The sequence below is a fragment of the Pseudochaenichthys georgianus genome, chromosome 1 (assembly GCF_902827115.2).
Source record: "Pseudochaenichthys georgianus chromosome 1, fPseGeo1.2, whole genome shotgun sequence".
Taxonomy (NCBI): Eukaryota; Metazoa; Chordata; class Actinopteri; order Perciformes; family Channichthyidae; genus Pseudochaenichthys; species Pseudochaenichthys georgianus.
The window spans coordinates 13,223,138-13,240,544 of NC_047503.1; the positions used below are offsets into that span (position 1 = coordinate 13,223,138).

The following is a 17,407-nucleotide window of genomic DNA, read 5'->3' on the forward strand; positions in this document are numbered from 1 at the left end:
AATCTGCCACTTCCTTATAGAGCCCCTCCTCCAACACACACGAACGCGCACATGACCAATGAGGGCACGAGATAAGTTTGTGCACAGATGGAAGGCTGACAGGCAGGTAGGCCATCGGCTAAACGGATTGGTTGTACTTTTTACAGTATTACAGCTTCTACAGATGACATTTTTTTATGGATTTTTTGTCAAAGCACTTAAGATATTCATTGCTATCGGGATGTTAAGAGCATTCCATGGAATATAACAAAAAGTGTATCTCGAGCCGGTTTCTGAAACTTACCTACCCCACCTTTAAGTGAGCCATTCCTCTTCCAAAACACTGAAAACCTTGTCAATTATATTGTATGTTTCTGCATTTGTTTAAATGACTTTTAATTAATTAAAAAAGGTATTCTTATTATTATTACTGTTGTTGTTGTTGTTGTTGTTATTCATTTTTTCACCTAAACGTGTAGTTACCTGTTTCATTATTTGAGTTATACTGCCTGTAAATAATTTATATAATATGGAATATATATACACAATACAATAATATACATTCATATAATTACTTGTGTTACTTCTTATTAAATATGTATATACTTATGTACATAAGTGCATGTTTTATTTATTGTAACTTACAAGTTAACATTTCATTGCATTTTTTACATTTTAAGATTTTGTTTTTAATGTTTTAATTCATGTAATAGTTTGATAGTTGCTCCTTTTTACAACCTAATTCCTCTTACTGTGTTTACATGAATGCGCCATCATTAAGTAAACCTACTTCTCTACACTTCCCGTTGTCCCTCTCACCAGATCACGGTGCTAGAAGAGGAGCAGGAGACGGTGTGTCAGCTGTACAATCTGATTAACACGTACTCAGTTCCCACGCCACCTGAGGATCTGTTTGTTTTCGCCACCTTGCAACCCACCATCAGCTCACTGCACAGCATCATCGACGGGGCCGCGCTGGAGAGGGAGGCCAGCATGGGGAAGCTGGGCAGCTCCATGCACAAGGACATAATGGAGCTGAACCGTGAGGTCACACAGGTCACGCTGAAGGCACAGGTTCGTGGAGAGCTTTCAGAAAGGTGCAGGGATGACATCTGTGTAGGTCATCATCATGAGGGCTACTTTGACCAGAGGCAATGGGATTTTTAAACTTTTTAGTAGTTTCTGTTAGTTTTGTGTTTGTTTTCTAGTTTTAGTTTAGGCCGTTTCATATAATTAGATTGAAGAAATTGCAATAAATCTCCTTTTATTCAGTGTCACATACATTGCATAGTAACCCCTTTATCATTATGCTATGGACAGATTACCGCCATTACACAGCACTAATATTTAAACACTTTTAAGGCCATAGTGATTACATGTTTTGATTTGTGAATAAACTTGAGTACTCTTTCACTAGCACGCTACCACATGGAGGAATTACATTTATTTCATTTATCCGAATTTCCCGAAAAAACATGTTTTTGTTTAAGATTTAACTGAAGCATAGTCTTTTTTATTTAGTTTCTGTTTGGGCCAATATTTTCATAGTTTATTTTTGTTTTTCATTTTGAAAATGAAACCTAAATAATGTGACTTAATTTTAGCACTATTCATATTATAAGAAATTAGATTTTTTTTAGATTTTTCTAAGTAATAAATATATATATATATTTTGTTTTTGTTTCTGTTAACTATATATAATTTAAGTTAATTTTTTTAACTAATTTCTCTTAATTCTGTTTATATAATTTTCAAGATTAATATTTTCCTGAATTATATATATATATAGTTTTTAATTTAGTTCCCGTTTAGGACACTATTTCTCTCTCCTTTTTTTCTTTCTAGTTTCTCAAAATAATCGTGCTCTCTATATTTCCTTGCTTAATTTATTTTTTTGTAGAATCCTCAAAACCTTGACATCAATTCAGACCCTTCGCAAGTGCGTCTGCTGCTGGGGGGGGTTCAGATTTCCATAGACGAGCTTCAGGCCAAGGCGTCCGCCTACATCTCCTACCAGAAAAGATTCAAGGTACTGTACCCTTCAGTATTCCAATATGGTTTGTAAAGTAAAGTCATTACAATTTCATATTGCTTTGTGGAGCTGCAACCAAAGCAGAACATCTCATTTTATAACCACTTCTCCTTCTGATGAAAAAAGGTGGAGGTCACCAAGTTTGACGCCTTGGAGGAGTTAACTGCAGAGTTCAGGCTGACAAAGCTGCTGTGGGACTCGATGGAGGAGTGGGACTCTCTATCAGAAGGGTGGAGGCAGGTGAGGCGTACTTAACATTTTTTCCGCGAATGCCTGTGGCAACATGTACACTCTTCTTCTCTTCAAAGTATCCTTCCATGCTCTCCCATCCCCAGAGCACACTGGAGCAACTGGACCTGGATCAGTTCAGCTCGCAGGTCACTAAATACAGCAAATATGTCAACCAGCTGGAGAAGGGTCTGCCACGCAACAACGTAGTGCCAAGTCTCAAGGACAAGGTGGAGCTCATGAAGCAGAGGGTGAGTGGGACAAAGAGTCCTGTAGTGACTGATGTGTGTGTCAATAATTGCCGTAGTTTATTAGCTAATTGCTAGCTGACCCTTAATTATACATACATTCAAAGATTCAAAGGATTCAAAGGCTTTATCATATGCAAAGTAGCTACAGTTTAAATATGACAGTGAAAAGTTCAAGGCCCATGCTACTCCATCAATGAAACATGAATATATATAACACATAAAACATTAGAAAGACATTTAGAAAACAGTAAAATAGCGCAAAAAGAAACAGTGAAAATGTGACCAATTTAAATGATACAAGTTAAACATATCAATGTAAAAAATCAAACAAATACAATAAACTAAATGTTGCAGAGAATGTTGTAAGTGAACAAGTAAATGCAGGAGTCTATTTACATTTAAATATTAAATATTCAAACACTAGATGTAATGCATATTTAGATGTTTAGAATTGCATGGTTGGTTCTACAGCTTTGTGACTGTATCAAAACCTTATCTATGTTTTCCCCCTTCAGCTGCCTTTGATCACTGACCTGCGTAACCCGTGTATGAAAGCAGAGCACTGGAGGACGCTGGAGTCGGTCACGGGGACCGCCCTGAGCGGGGAGGAGCTGACGGTGGCTGCTTTGGAGACGCTCAACGTCTTCTCGTTTGGCACGGAGATACAGGAGGTGACACATAAATATACCTTTGGCGACGCAGAGTGGTGCAGGAATGAGTCCTCAACCCGGGGATGAGTTAACATTTTAAAACGTCTGGGATCCCAAGTCATTAAAGTCTTTAATTACAAATCTTAAACATTTCAGAAAAACGAAATCATAACTTGACAACTAGTGTTTCCACGGTAACTTCAGTCTCATATTTTTTTCTGAAAATGTATGACTGAATTTTACCACCAATGTTTATCTCCCCCTCCCCTGGCCCCGTAATTGTATTCTTTTATATTTCATTAAACATTTTGTTTACTTACAATGGCCTTATGAACCATGTATTTTCTTCTAGGTCTCTGGACAGGCTTCAGGAGAGGCATCAGTGGAGACCATTATTACAAAGGTGCGTGGAAATAGATCTACTACAGGTATTCAGATCATTTCTTTCTGTCTTTATCTAATGAAGAAGCTGCAATTGACGTGTACTCTTCCTTCCTGTATGTCCAATATAAGTTGATTTTAATCACATATTGATGTCTGGATGATTTAGCAAGTATTTCAATGTTTATAGAGATTTGTCGTTATTAATTCATTAATAAAATAATATATGCAAAGATGCTCAGTTGCATCAGATCAAGCTAAAATCATATATTTTGAAATGTGATGCTATTAGATTTCTGTTAACAATGAAGCTACAGGCAGGGTCTGTCTCTGAGAGCAGGGGAAACATAAATCAGCCTACCTTGTTTACAGAATAAATAAACAAGATACAATATGTTCTTTATATGTTATGAGTTGTAATGGTTTGGATAGGGGATTTCTTTCCACTCTGCAGCCAGGCTAGCCGTTAGCTTGCCTTCGTTATGCTAATTTAAGCTAAGCGCCTCCCGGGCTGTGAGTTTGACTACAGAAGGAGTTAACTCTGGCAAAGAGTGAGAGGGTGTATGGATCCGTTTGAAACTAGACCTAATAGTTGCAGCTCCAGGTGTGATACTTTAAACTTTAACATCTGCCCTCTCAATGAGCCGTGCAGGTGGAGGACATGTGGAGGACCGCAGAGTTCACTGTGCTGCCTCACAGTGACTCCAAAGACGTCTTCATCCTGGGAGGCACTGATGACATCCAGGTGGTACCATGCACCTCACACACTCTCGAACACACTGTCTGTGATCATACTAGTAGTGTGTTCCACATGGTGGTTTTAGGCCCGTACGGTTCTGCTCATCATCCCCATTGTTCAAAAATGTACCAATAGTCTCATTACTTATTTTCTTTATGTAACTTTTAGGAAATACAGTTCCCTTTTTGGCATCCTCATTACAAGCCAGGCTTCATTATGAGCTTATCTTTTTTCTTTTCCTCTTCTTTTTGGTTACGATATAAGGAAGTGAGATACAGTCAAAACTAATATAAATTAAATAACTTAATGATCATCCATAAATCAAAAGAACAACTTCAAAAGAGACGAAAAGAGTTTTATTAAAAAAACGGATTAACAATAACGTCTTAGATATATCGGTACCACTTAACAATAAGACTACGCTTAAAGGGTTTACCAATAGTTTGTAATTCATTAATTAGGTTGTGAACACTTGTGAAGACATGCGATAAACAGGGCAACTGTGACCGGTTGCTTGCCGAATAGTGAGCCCACATTTATCTGTACTGCTAAGCCTTATATTGGCTACCTAGCTTACTTCGTCTTCTTCATCAGCCAGCATCCTTGGTATCTGTTAGGGTTCACTGAGTTGATTCTCGCTAAGTAGCCAATATAAGGCTTAGTCATCTTGCCAAATAGTGAGCCTGTGTATAGAACTGGTTTATAAATGGTTCTTAATGATTAATAAAGTGTTTACAACCTAATTAAAAACCCTTTATAAGGGTAGTCTTATTGTAAAGTGGTACCCATATATCGAACAGATGTTGGATACATGATTCTTATGATATGATGAGCTTCTCAAAATATACTCTCATAGATCCGTAACCCTGTGCTGATGTTTTTTGTGTTGGAACTTCAAAAAGATGTCTTCATGACAGTGTGTTAGCCGGTTAGGGCCATTTCAATAAAAGAAAAAGGGGAGGGGGAATATTCATAGATAAAGGTTGTTAATTTACTAGAAAAAAACATGGATATTTTCAGAGTTTCAATCGGTAATTGAAATAAAATGTCCTAGTTTTCCAAGTTGTTTGCTCAATATTTGTAACAATCAGACTTGTTTGTTAAATGTACGAGAGTGTTTTCTTTCTAGTTAATTAACTTGAATGTATTTGCTATTAATCTCTTTAAAATGTAAAAGTCATCATGGTGTCTGAGTTTCTTCTTGGAATATAACTCCCCTCTGCCGGCTCTCTATTTCTTTTTTTTACCTACAATGATCAAAAAAAGCCGTTGTACACAAGCTGGTAACATCGTAATATCCTTTATCAGTTCATCTTATTGTGTTCGTATGCTGTGAAGGTGCTCCTGGATGACGGCATTATCAACGTGGGCACGGTGGCGTCTTCTCGCTACGTGGCTCCCATAAAGCCCCGGGTGGACAAACTGCTGAGACAGCTGACCCTCTTCAACCAAACACTGGTAAAGGCTCGGAACAAAAGAGTCACTCCTCCTATCTGTATATGTGAACCTTGTTTTCAACCGTCCTGCAATCACTTCATCACTAACAAAATGATTCATTCATCAACTCTCAAATGATCCAAATCAACCCTGAAGCACTTCTGTCGAATACAAATGAAGAAAAGCCACACTTCTATAACAAAGTCTTCTCGACTTAAATGCATTTTTTGGACTTTGGATTTGGCCTCAATTGTAACACATTAGCTCCCCCTATTGACTGCCATCCAGACCTTTCCTAATACATCCTGCTTATTAGTGTGTATTGAGGCAGTGAGGCAGGAAAGTATTGCATCATTTATTTCTCCTCCCCATCCTATATGTCCTCTTCCTTTGCCAGGATGAGTGGCTCACGTGTCAAAGGAACTGGCTTTACCTGGAGAGTATCTTCCTGGCCCCGGACATCAAGAGGCAGCTGCCTGCCGAGTCCAAGATGTTTCTCAAGGTGGACAAATCCTGGAAGGCGATCATGGCAAAAGTCAATATGTTTCCCAATGCCATGAAAGCAGCCACGCAGCCTGGTAGGTAGCTGCGATGGAGAGAAATACCCTGAACATACATTTGACCATGGATTTGACTTTGATTGAGTGCTTTATATGAACCTCGTTATATCGTGGGACCCTGTATCTCTGAAATATATTACATTTACAAATTATCTGGAAAAGGATGTAAACCTAATATAAGTATCACAAAAGAAGGATAATTTGACCTGATTACTTTTGGATAGCCTCCGTATGAAATCCACTGCAAATAAACACAAGTGTACTATGTAGGAATACAACCTAGCCAAGAGCTGCCTTTTTCCAGATTCATCTTACAAAGACTTAAAGATGCCTTATAATTATTTCCTGTTTTCTTTTGCCTTTAATGTCGTGTGTTACATACCTACAGAAGGCTCATGTCATCCCCTGCACATTCTTTAGATGCCGCACTGAGAGATTACACAAAGAAAGAGGGCGACATTTCCAACCTGTTAAAACAGATGTGAACTTGAGGTCATCATGATGAAGATTAGACTTGGGACTTGTGATATGTTGAGATGTGTGCACGTGTGCTTTGTAATACATCGTTTTTATATTGTAGTCCTGATAAATAATCATAATACTTGTTTTAATATACCAGTTATCTGATTGTGTCTTTAATGATGTCACTGTTAAGGAATCCAGTTACCTTTGCTTCACTCAGGCTCTTGTTTTATCTTACACAGACCTGCTGGAGACGTTCCAGCACAACAACGAACTTTTGGATGAGATACAGAAGTGTCTGGAAGACTACCTGGAGTCCAAGAGAGTCATTTTCCCCAGGTATACGCACACTTGGCTTTTTACATATTATATACAAAAGCAAAGGATAACATTTTCTATTATACTTTGCCTTATTTATTTTTTCTACAACAACATTTCAGGTCCATTGTAGGTTACACAAAGAAATGTAAAAAACGAAGTCGGTGTAGAAGGGTATTATTATCTGAGAATAAAATGGAGGATTTAATAGAAACAAATATACAGTATTGTATGACATCTTAAAGTCATGAATGTGCGAGTCATCCAGTGCAGACTAGTGCAGGGCTAGCGGCATCTATGGTGTTAATTATTATCATATATTTTTAAACAAACGATATCCTTTCACTTTGCGATGTTAGATTTGATTAGTTTAGATTTATTTATGTAATCCTAATGTTGGGAAATGGTTCAAATTGAAGTCAATAAAGTAAATCCAATCAAATCTAGCTACGGAAATGTTGGGCCGTTGGGTAGCTTGCTTGGTAGAGCTTGAAGCCCATGTACTGGGGCTCAGTCACTTCATTTGTCCAAAAAAAGAAAAATAATAATAATAATTTTCCCCAGATGTATCACAGAAGCATTTTTCTAATTATTTTTTTTTACTAAAAGTGGCCTAATTTGCTTTTTGGGTGACCCTCCACGGAGAGTTTCTCTCCCACACACCTGAAATGCCTCCATTGAACTCCTTTGTTTTCTTCTGTAACATAATGACATCACTATGTAACTACTGTTGACTACCGATCCAACACATTTAACCTGCTAATAGGTGGAATATCACTAGCGATTGACCAATTACAACAGAGCCGGCCAGCTAACCAAATAGGGTCATTTTTTAAAGCCTCCAATATACATAGTGTCCCTCTGAGAGCTTGATAAACCTCTCTCTCCGGTGAGTCATTAACATGGTGTTGTGGCTGCTGATGATAAGCAGCCTGATAATTCCTCTGTCTATCTGTCTCCCAGGTTCTGCTTCTTATCTAACGATGAGCTGCTAAAGATCCTGGCTCAGACAAGAAACCCGCAGGCGGTGCAGCCCCATCTCAGGAAGTGTTTTGATGCCATTATAAGGCTCGACTTTGCCTTGCTGGCCGAACAATCTCCTGGGGCTATGGCAGGAAGTGAGTCCAACCAGGAGTCCATCTACAGCAAAGACATCCTGAGCATGGTTTCTCCTGAAGGAGAGAAGGTCAGCTACTGTATGAGTCACCTGTACACCTACTCTATCCTCTTGTGTTCTTTTTTCAATAATGATCGCCTCGCTGCACATTATCCCTTACTTGTCCCGCGTTGATCACAAAAGGGCAAATCTAAGGAGAATTGACCCAGAGGATTCACCGCAAACCTTTAGTAAAGCACGTCCTTCACTGTAACTGATCCTGCCTTTCTGTGTGTAAGTGCAGGTGGCTTTGACTAAAGGTCTGAAGGCGCAGGGTAATGTGGAGGACTGGCTCTGTAAGGTGGAGGAGGCCATGTTCAACTCACTGCGCCGCCTCAGCAAGGCCGCCATCGCTGACTACCAGATCAAATCCAGAGAGGAGTGGGTGATGGCTGGACATGCATCGCAGGTACACACATGCAAACATAATGCATCCCAAAAACATTGTCAATGTAAACATTTGTTATCAATGTGTCAGCTTTAATGCAAAAGGCATACATTTTGGAACTGGTTTAAGTTTGTTTTTTTCAATCTTAGCTCCTTTAATCAGTTAATAAAAAACTGTACTGCGAAGTATAGACGACCCCTTAGACACTTCAAGACAACATATTCCTATTTAAACCCAATAAAACCCTAATGCATTATTACACAGCCATTACAGCATGGAGTCAGACATTTTATAATAGCAGGGTTTGAATCTAAAGTTCTCAATTTTGGCCAAGTTACGGTAAATACAATACTTTATTATAATACAAACTTATCGGCCTTGCATTGCCAATATGAAATACAAGACATTGTTAGACATATGTCCTAGTCAATTTCTCTTATTTTATTTTCCAAACTAACTCTTATCTTTGCAACTCTCTTGATTGTTTAGACCGAGACACAATGTAACCACTTAATAAAGCTTTGATTGATTTTGCAATGTATTTCTATCATATCACGTGGTTTCATATTTGTGTACAGTCATTTAATGTGTGTGTGTGTGTGTGTGTGTGTGTGTGTGTGTGTGTGTGTGTGTGTGTGTGTGTGTGTGTGTGTGTGTGTGTGTGTGTGTGTGTGTGTGTGTGTGTGTGTGTGTGTGTGTGTGTGTGTGTGTGTGTGTGTGTGGTATGTGGTATGTGTGTGGTATGTGTGTGTGTGTGTGTGTCCACCAGGTGGTGCTGACCATCTCCCAGTTGATGTGGTGCAGGGACATGGACGCCTGCCTGGAGGGAGACCATGACCACTTTGCTGCCCTGCTGGAATTTGAACTCATTAACATTGATGTAATACTGTACACCTTATTAAACTACTTCTCACTTTTCACTGAATTAAAAAAAATAGACAATGTTTAGATAAAATATAAATATGTGAGAAACGGAGTAGCCTACAGGTAAATATAACTAAATATGACAAATATTCTATACTTAATAAGCCGTCTCAATATGTAGTATTGCTACTTAAATCTGAGTACATTTTCCACAACTGGTGTTTTTTTCCCTTTGGAACTTTTACTCTTAAAACCTGATTGTGTTTGTGTGTGTTCCAGAGGCTGATTGCCCTGGCAGCGTTGGTACGAGGAGAGCTGCCTGCTTTACACCGTAACATCATCACTGCCCTCATCACCACCGACGTCCACGCCAGGGATATTGTAACAGACCTCATCCAGCAGAAGGTAAAATAGTGTTGCGTGCAAAACACATGCAGACACCATGAAGCAGCTTATATGGATGTCTGTCTTTGGTTTGGTATAGTGTCGCAGTTTTGTACAAAGCCAAATAAAGTCAGTCAAGTCATAAATATGCAAGAAAAATAATGAGATTAAAATGAAAATGTAATTATAAATTAAAAGAAAAAACCTTGAAAACCCATTTTTTATTGTACATTTATTTTTTATTTTACTCAGATAATATCAATGTTTTTTTTTGTACATTTTCAACTTAAGTCTTGTATCATTAATCACAATTGTACTCCTCCTCTTTTTTGTATCTTACCCTACATTGGCCCTAATACGAGATAAGATGCAAAAGATCGAATTAGGTTAGATGGGGCAAAGCAGCACGTTTGTATGGTTTTTGAACTTAATAGTCAGCAGTAAGCAATTTCCCACATGTATAGCAAGAGAAGCTGATAATAGACTGGTGCAGTGATGATGTCTTTTTGTACGCCGACCTTGAAGATAGGGCCCCAAGGGCTAGCACAACTAAAAGCAATGGGATTTTCCCATTGGAATTTGAATAATTGCGGAAAAAGATACACAGAAAACAAACATTTATGATTTATGTGATGACACGTTTTCTACAGCAAGATAGTCTCTACATATTAACACCACTTTTTTGTAGTTAAGGCATAAATGCTTAATACTTAACATTAGGCTTTAAACAAACTAAATAACATTTGCGTGTCACCACCGCTAAACTTAATGCGCACTTTTTAATAATAATAATAATAATAATAGCTTGGATTTATAGAGCGCCTTTCATGGGACCCAAGGTCGCTTTACAAGGAAAAACAGGAGTAAAAACAAACAAACAAAAACAAAAGGCAGTCAGACAACCAGTCAGACAAACAACACAACAAATAGATTAGGGGCCGAAGGCCTTAGTAAACAGATGGGTCTTGAGGGCCCTTTTGAAGGCGTCAAGCGTGGGGATGTTGCGGATCTCCGCAGGGAGAGCGTTCCAGAGGGTGGGGGCTGCCACGCTGAAGGCTCTGTCCCCGAAGGTTCACAGTTTGGTGCGGGGGGTGGTAAGCAGGCCAGAATCTGAAGACCGCAGGTTCCGGGGAGGGGCATGTGGGCGAAGGATGTCCGATAGGTACTGGGGGGCATGGGCATGGAGGGACTTGTAGGTGAGGAGGAGGACTTTTAAGTTATGCAGGACTTGACCGTTAACCAGTGGAGGTGGATGAGGGTGGGAGTGATGTGCTGCCACGGCTTTGTATGTGTGAGTACCCTAGCAGCACAGTTTTGGACATACTGGAGCCTGTCCGGGGTTTTGTTGGGGACCCCAAACAGGAGACCGTTGCAGTAGTCAAAGCGGGAGGTGACAAACGCATGGACTAGGGTTTCGACAACCGACTCTGAGAGTGACGGTCGGAGTCTGGCAATGTTCCTCAGATGGAAAAAGGCAGATTTGGTGGCAGACTTGACGTGGGAATGGAAGGAAAGGGTGGAGTCGAGGATGACACCCAGGTTGCAGGCTTCAGGAGATGGGGAGATGGAGCAGCCGCCATTTGATGGTAAAATAGCTTTTATAACTTGCCACATTAAAGTATCTCCATCATTCTTCTTCAGGTGGACTCCAGGTCTAACTTTGAGTGGCAGCGGCAGCTACGCTACTACTGGGACCTGGACCAGGACACCTGTGTCGCCAAAATGGCTCTGTCCACTTACATCTACGGCTATGAATACCTGGGAGCCTGTCCTAGACTGGTTATCACACCACTCACTGTAAGTAGCACATTAATACACATGTGTAATGGCACTGAGACACAAGCAGACCTACAGTATACTGTAGATGCCTAAGCCACTCCCAACATTAATCAACCCCCTGTAAACCCTCCTAGCTACCAAACCACTATATAGTGTGGAACAAAACACATATTTTACCATTTCTGCCTGTCACAATTTTTACATCTCAATATAAGATTTAAAAAAATGTATATCTTACATTTGCTATTTAATCTTTTCAGTGGGCGCTTAGGCCATGACCAGAAGTCAATAAGTGGCCTTTCTGCATTTTTAAACATATATTTATTCATAGGTTAACACATAACACAACAAGTGGGCAGTTAGGGCATGCAGTACATTTGTAAATGTTGCACTGTTCAAGAACGTATGCTTTTAGATTTAAAAGGAATCTCTCTGGGGAACATCAGCTTATCGTGGTGGAGAGCTTTGTGTGTCCATATGAGGCGGGGCAGTGTTGTCTGGAGCCTTGTGTTCCTGGTACGGTCTCTCATGGCAAATGTCTCTCAGACAAGGGGCCTGACTAAGAATGGTTCAAGAAAAGACCCCATGAAAGATGGAGAAAGAAGGGAAGTTACCTGGCCCAGAGGGAAGCCCAGGGTCCCCTTCTGGAGCCAACCCGACTCCAGATGAGCGGTTGTAGATGGATGGTGGTCGAGAAACACTTATATTATTGCAGTGTAAATGGTTGTAAACGACCCCCTTTTGACCCTCCTTACATTTTTCTGTACATGACAAACATTAATAAATAATTATGCTGCAGCAGCTAAACGTATATATATATCTGTATCATAGTTTGTATCACTCTTAGTCAAACTGTCCTTTCTCCCCCCTTCCCCAGGACCGTTGCTACCTGTGTCTGATGGGAGCTCTACAGCTGGACCTGGGAGGGGCTCCAGCTGGGCCAGCGGGGACGGGCAAAACAGAGACCACCAAGGACCTGGCTAAAGCTATGGCTATTCAGTGTGTGGTCTTCAACTGCTCTGACGGACTCGACTACAAGGTCAGCCACGACAAACCATATTCATCTATAACCCACACCCTTTCATTCAGGAATTTGTACCTCCTTTTTTGCCACCCCCCGCACTTATTTATACATGAACCAATGGATTAGGAAGTACTTGGATATTTTATTTAAGTAATACTAGTCATATCACAGTGTAAAAAGACACTGTTACATGAAATCATCAAAAGATGAATAAAGTACCAACATTTGAAGTCAGATATAGCCACTATACTTACTATTGTATTATGAATTAATGTACCGGTATGTGTATACAACTTTAATATTGCAGATGGCTAATTTTAAATGTTATGTATTTAATATTCTTCTTCATACAAAGCTTGGAAGATTCGGAATTTCCCCCATGGGGTAAATACAGTCTTATTTCAATATTAATATCATTATCAGTTTCATATACTGTTCATATTTTCTTTGTATTTAATCAGAAAATGTGACTACAAACTGTTCTAATGTAATACTGTTGTAAATGAAATAGAGAAAATAGTGTAAAACTTATATCTTGAGAAGTATCTGAGTGAATAAAAAGTGGCAAAAAAGTCAATTGAATGAAACATTTGAGTATGTATAATAGTTATACATAACACTGTTATGCACTGCTTTATCAAATAACTCTCATTCTCCCTGTGCCTACTGGGAAATACCACTAGATGGCACTATTGCAATAGCAGTGACGTGCCAGTGACAGGTTTACATTGTGTTGTGCTTCTGAAACATTTCCTTCAGGCACATTTATTTTTCCTTTCCTCTATGATCTTTAATTATATTTTCCACAACCAAATTGATACAGCAGCATTTTTACAAGGCATTAGACGTGAGTGAAAAATAATAAAACACCAACAAAATCTACAATAAATATGCACATATCAACAGGCAACAGATAAATAAACTTATATTTATAGATCTATATAAAGCTGTAGAGCATCTTTATCTTGGTCATCCTTTTTTTAAATATGTTTCCAACAGTCAAAAAGAACCACAGTGCTGATATTTCATCAGAGTGTAATAACCTTCAATTATGCATAAGAATAAATCACTCTTTTATAAGCCCCAAAACATGAAATTGGGGCTTTAACTTTGAGACACTCTCATCTTTTCGATGTGATATTAAACAGTGATTTATCTTGCAGTGAAGTTGGATCTGGAAAAACCATTCTCTCTGTCTGCTGTAGTTAGCATTAGCTTTAGCATTAGGGTGAGCATTAGCGTTAGCGTGTGCTGCAGTGGGACAGGGCTTTATTTAGCACTTTCTCGTTTATGTGTTAGTGTTTTTTTTCAGCTCTGCTCCACTGTGGCTTAGCAACAATACACTGTAACATTTAATTTGGCCGTCCATGAGATATGAATAACTCTAGACGCTGTGTTTTATTAATTCATTAGTTTCACCCATTGGATGAAGTTACAGAACCCCAATATGAAATATACTAACACTACCTGTCTCCTGCTCATGCAAACATATTCTTTGTATTCCCCAGCAAACATGGCAGCATTCTGCATAGAAAACATTGAAAAGCCTAAATCACATCTCTTTTAATTTTCTTTTACGTTAAAATGAATATTCAGAGAGCTACAGTATATGGAAACTCTTTCACTTGAATAAAGGCACTGGTGGCCCACATTCATCTTTTAAAATATAGAAGTCGAAATGACAACATAAACCTTTTATTATCTGACTAATAATATTTCTGTTTTGTGTTGTCACACTTCTGTCCTCCAGATGATGGGGCGCTTCTTCAGTGGGCTTGCTATGTCCGGTGCTTGGTGCTGTTTTGATGAATTCAACCGAATCGACATTGAAGTGTTGTCTGTCATCGCTCAGCAGCTTATAACTATACGGAACGCCAAAGCTGATAAGGTACATCTAAACACACAAACACACACCACTATTGCAATGTTCAAAATAATTACGAAGACTGCTCTACTATGCTTTGATTCAAGTGTTCAAGTGTTTGCAAGGGGGGTGTTTTTTGACGTATTTTATGTTAAGAAAATGCCTTAAGTTTGTATAAACCACAGATCTTATTTTAGGCATCTAATCTTAACATGTTCTAAATAACTTTGACTTCGAGACGAGGGAACCAGAAATGGTAAAATGCTAATCCATTTAGTTTTAGTCCTTATTCCTGCACCATATCCGCTATATGCTAAAAGTCCAACTGAACGGCATTCTGTGATCTGGTGTAGCATTACTGTTTATTCCCATGGAGACCATCAGATTCGGAGCTAGCACAGATTCCATCAATTAGAATGTATTCAGGTCCATAAATGGCTGCCACACGCAATCAGACTTTCCTCGCTTGTTTAGGACGTCACACTCGCACATAAACATTTCCCTCTACTGTTCCACGCAGCTGTCCAAGTTTCATTTTGAGGGCCGGGAGATCAAGCTGGTGATGACGTGTGCTGCGTTCATCACCATGAACCCGGGCTACGCCGGGAGAACAGAGCTCCCCGACAACCTCAAAGCTCTCTTCAGACCTATCGCCATGATGGTGCCCAACTATGCCCTGATTGCTGAGGTAAACCCTGCGTGGGCCTTGATTGAATTATGCTGGTTTATTTTCTCTTTCAATTGTCTCTCACTCCTTTGTTTCTCCGCTCTCTGCAGGTGAGTTTGTACTCCGAGGGATTCGAGTCCAGTAAGACCCTGGCGAGGAAAATGACCCAAATGTACAAGCTGTGCTCGGAGCAGCTGTCTCAGCAGGACCACTACGACTTCGGCATGAGAGCTGTCAAGTCTGTCCTGGTCATGGCGGGGTCAGGCCACCCACTCATGCATACACAATAACACGTCTGTGCACTCAGACAGAGACATTCACCTTTTCAGGCATGTCCCAGATGGACCATTGTTACCGTGGCGCTCACACATGCATAAATAATAAATACACAAAGTATATTTAGCAAACATTAACAGAATGCTGATATGTATTCTAAACAGCACAGTTATCATTAGTAGTTTGTTGCAGAGGCAGTCATCCTTAGTGAGCTTAAAGGTCATGCTTTGCACTGAACCTTCATATATTTAGCTTCAATATTTAATTCTGCACAGGTGATTATGCATATCAGTTAGGTAACAGGTACAAACACATTTTATCTCAAGTAATAATGATCTAAATGCAGGCAGGCAGCAGCTGAGAACAATAGCATGTTTGTTTTTCTCCAAAATGAACATTATGGAGCGCTGTTTTAACATCTTAATCTGCTAATATTATCAACATGTATTCATTGGTAGCAGGACGTTTTTGTTTTATTGTGAAAGACTGGCACTTTGTTCAGCAAAGAAGACAGTGGAGATAAAACACAGACTACAAGAGCAGACTGACATTTTAGATATATATCCTTTATTTAAAGTAGGGTAGGTAATTCACTTCAGAAACACTTTGTGTTATATTCCATGGAATGCTCTTAACATCCCGATAGCAATGAATATATTAAATGCTTTGACAATAAATACATAAAAAAATGTCATCTGTGGAAGCCATGGCGCTGTAAAGAGTGGACCCGGCCCGGCTAAAGTAACTGGATGGCCTACCTGCCTGTCAGCCTTCCATCTGTGCACAAACTTATCTCGTGCCCTCATTGGTCATGTGCGTGTTTGTGTGTGTTGGAGGAGGGGCTCTGTAAGGAAGTCTGAAGGAAGGGGCATATTTTTTTCGGCTGCGTACTTTCAAATTCTTGCACACTCAAGCTGGTTTCTCCATTCTTACCTACCCTACCTTTAACCAGGTAAAAGTCTCATCAAAATCTCTTTTTCAAGAGTGACCTGGTCAAGAGGGCAGCATAATTGCTTCAAATAAAGAGGCAAGCATACGTTAATAAAATAAAGATCAAGGAAGTAGTAGCTAGTAATAACAGCAGTAAAAAGGTAAAACTATATATTTCACAGATTTGATCCTTTTCTTTCTTGGTATGACTAGCTTGAAAACAGAAAACAATCACTTTCGTTGCGTGTGGTATTGCTCACTTAGGCATATTCAACACAAGTTGAATGAAAGGTGAAACTCGTAAATAGATGAAAGAAAAGAGTAGGCAAAAAAACCACAACAGAAGAATTTGCAGATGGCAGAAACTGTTGATCCTAGTGTGCGTGGGCGCATAAATACATTTAAATGGATTTTTTCTGAAAGAAAAAAATAGTTCATAGATTTTCCGCCGCTGATAAGAATGAAAACGACAGATGTTCACTCCGATGAAGACAAATCTCATTTCATTTTCATTTCAAACCTTTATTTATACAGATAAATCCCATTGAGATCATTGATCTCTTTTTCAAGGGAGACCTGCTCAAGTAGTTCCACATGAAACATAAAAACATAAACAGAACAACAAAAAGACATCATACAGCATCATTTACATAATTATCCACATAAGCAGGTACCAATAGCTTTTGATTGACTAGCATCCAACCGAGCTTTAAAAACATTTAGTGGCACCAGATTGTTCAGTTTCCATTTAATTTGCAGACTATTCCAAGACAGAGGAGCTGCGCATCTAAAAGCTGTCTTCCCTAAGACAGTCCTAGCAGTTGGCACATTAAATAAAACCACTGCATTCGATCTCAGGCAGTAGCCACTTACAATTTTCCGTGAGATCAGGGAGCAGATGTAATATGGACATGGCTTTGTATATAAAAATGTACCAGTGACTGAGCCTCCGTGCAGTTAGTGAAGGCAAACCAGCCCTTGCATACAGGGTACAGTGATGGGTTAATGCTTTACATTTTGTCACAAATCTTAGTGCAC

At 39.3% G+C, this 17,407-nt stretch overlaps 1 protein-coding gene across 1 annotated transcript in view; it reads left to right on the forward strand.

Annotated features, from left to right (window-relative positions):
* Positions 1-17,407, forward strand: part of dnah6 (dynein, axonemal, heavy chain 6) — a 127,360-nt gene that overhangs the window by 15,027 nt on the left and 94,926 nt on the right. Inside the window, exons 16-34 of the mRNA XM_034087682.2 lie at positions 802-1,053; positions 1,880-2,008; positions 2,138-2,251; positions 2,347-2,490; positions 3,006-3,161; positions 3,493-3,543; positions 4,174-4,266; positions 5,599-5,718; positions 6,095-6,275; positions 6,962-7,058; positions 8,001-8,223; positions 8,438-8,602; positions 9,351-9,461; positions 9,725-9,850; positions 11,471-11,626; positions 12,486-12,647; positions 14,383-14,520; positions 15,017-15,184; positions 15,274-15,422. Of these exons, the coding sequence (XP_033943573.1) occupies positions 802-1,053; positions 1,880-2,008; positions 2,138-2,251; positions 2,347-2,490; positions 3,006-3,161; positions 3,493-3,543; positions 4,174-4,266; positions 5,599-5,718; positions 6,095-6,275; positions 6,962-7,058; positions 8,001-8,223; positions 8,438-8,602; positions 9,351-9,461; positions 9,725-9,850; positions 11,471-11,626; positions 12,486-12,647; positions 14,383-14,520; positions 15,017-15,184; positions 15,274-15,422 (2,735 nt within the window). The remainder of the gene's footprint in view (positions 1-801; positions 1,054-1,879; positions 2,009-2,137; positions 2,252-2,346; positions 2,491-3,005; positions 3,162-3,492; positions 3,544-4,173; positions 4,267-5,598; positions 5,719-6,094; positions 6,276-6,961; positions 7,059-8,000; positions 8,224-8,437; positions 8,603-9,350; positions 9,462-9,724; positions 9,851-11,470; positions 11,627-12,485; positions 12,648-14,382; positions 14,521-15,016; positions 15,185-15,273; positions 15,423-17,407) is intronic.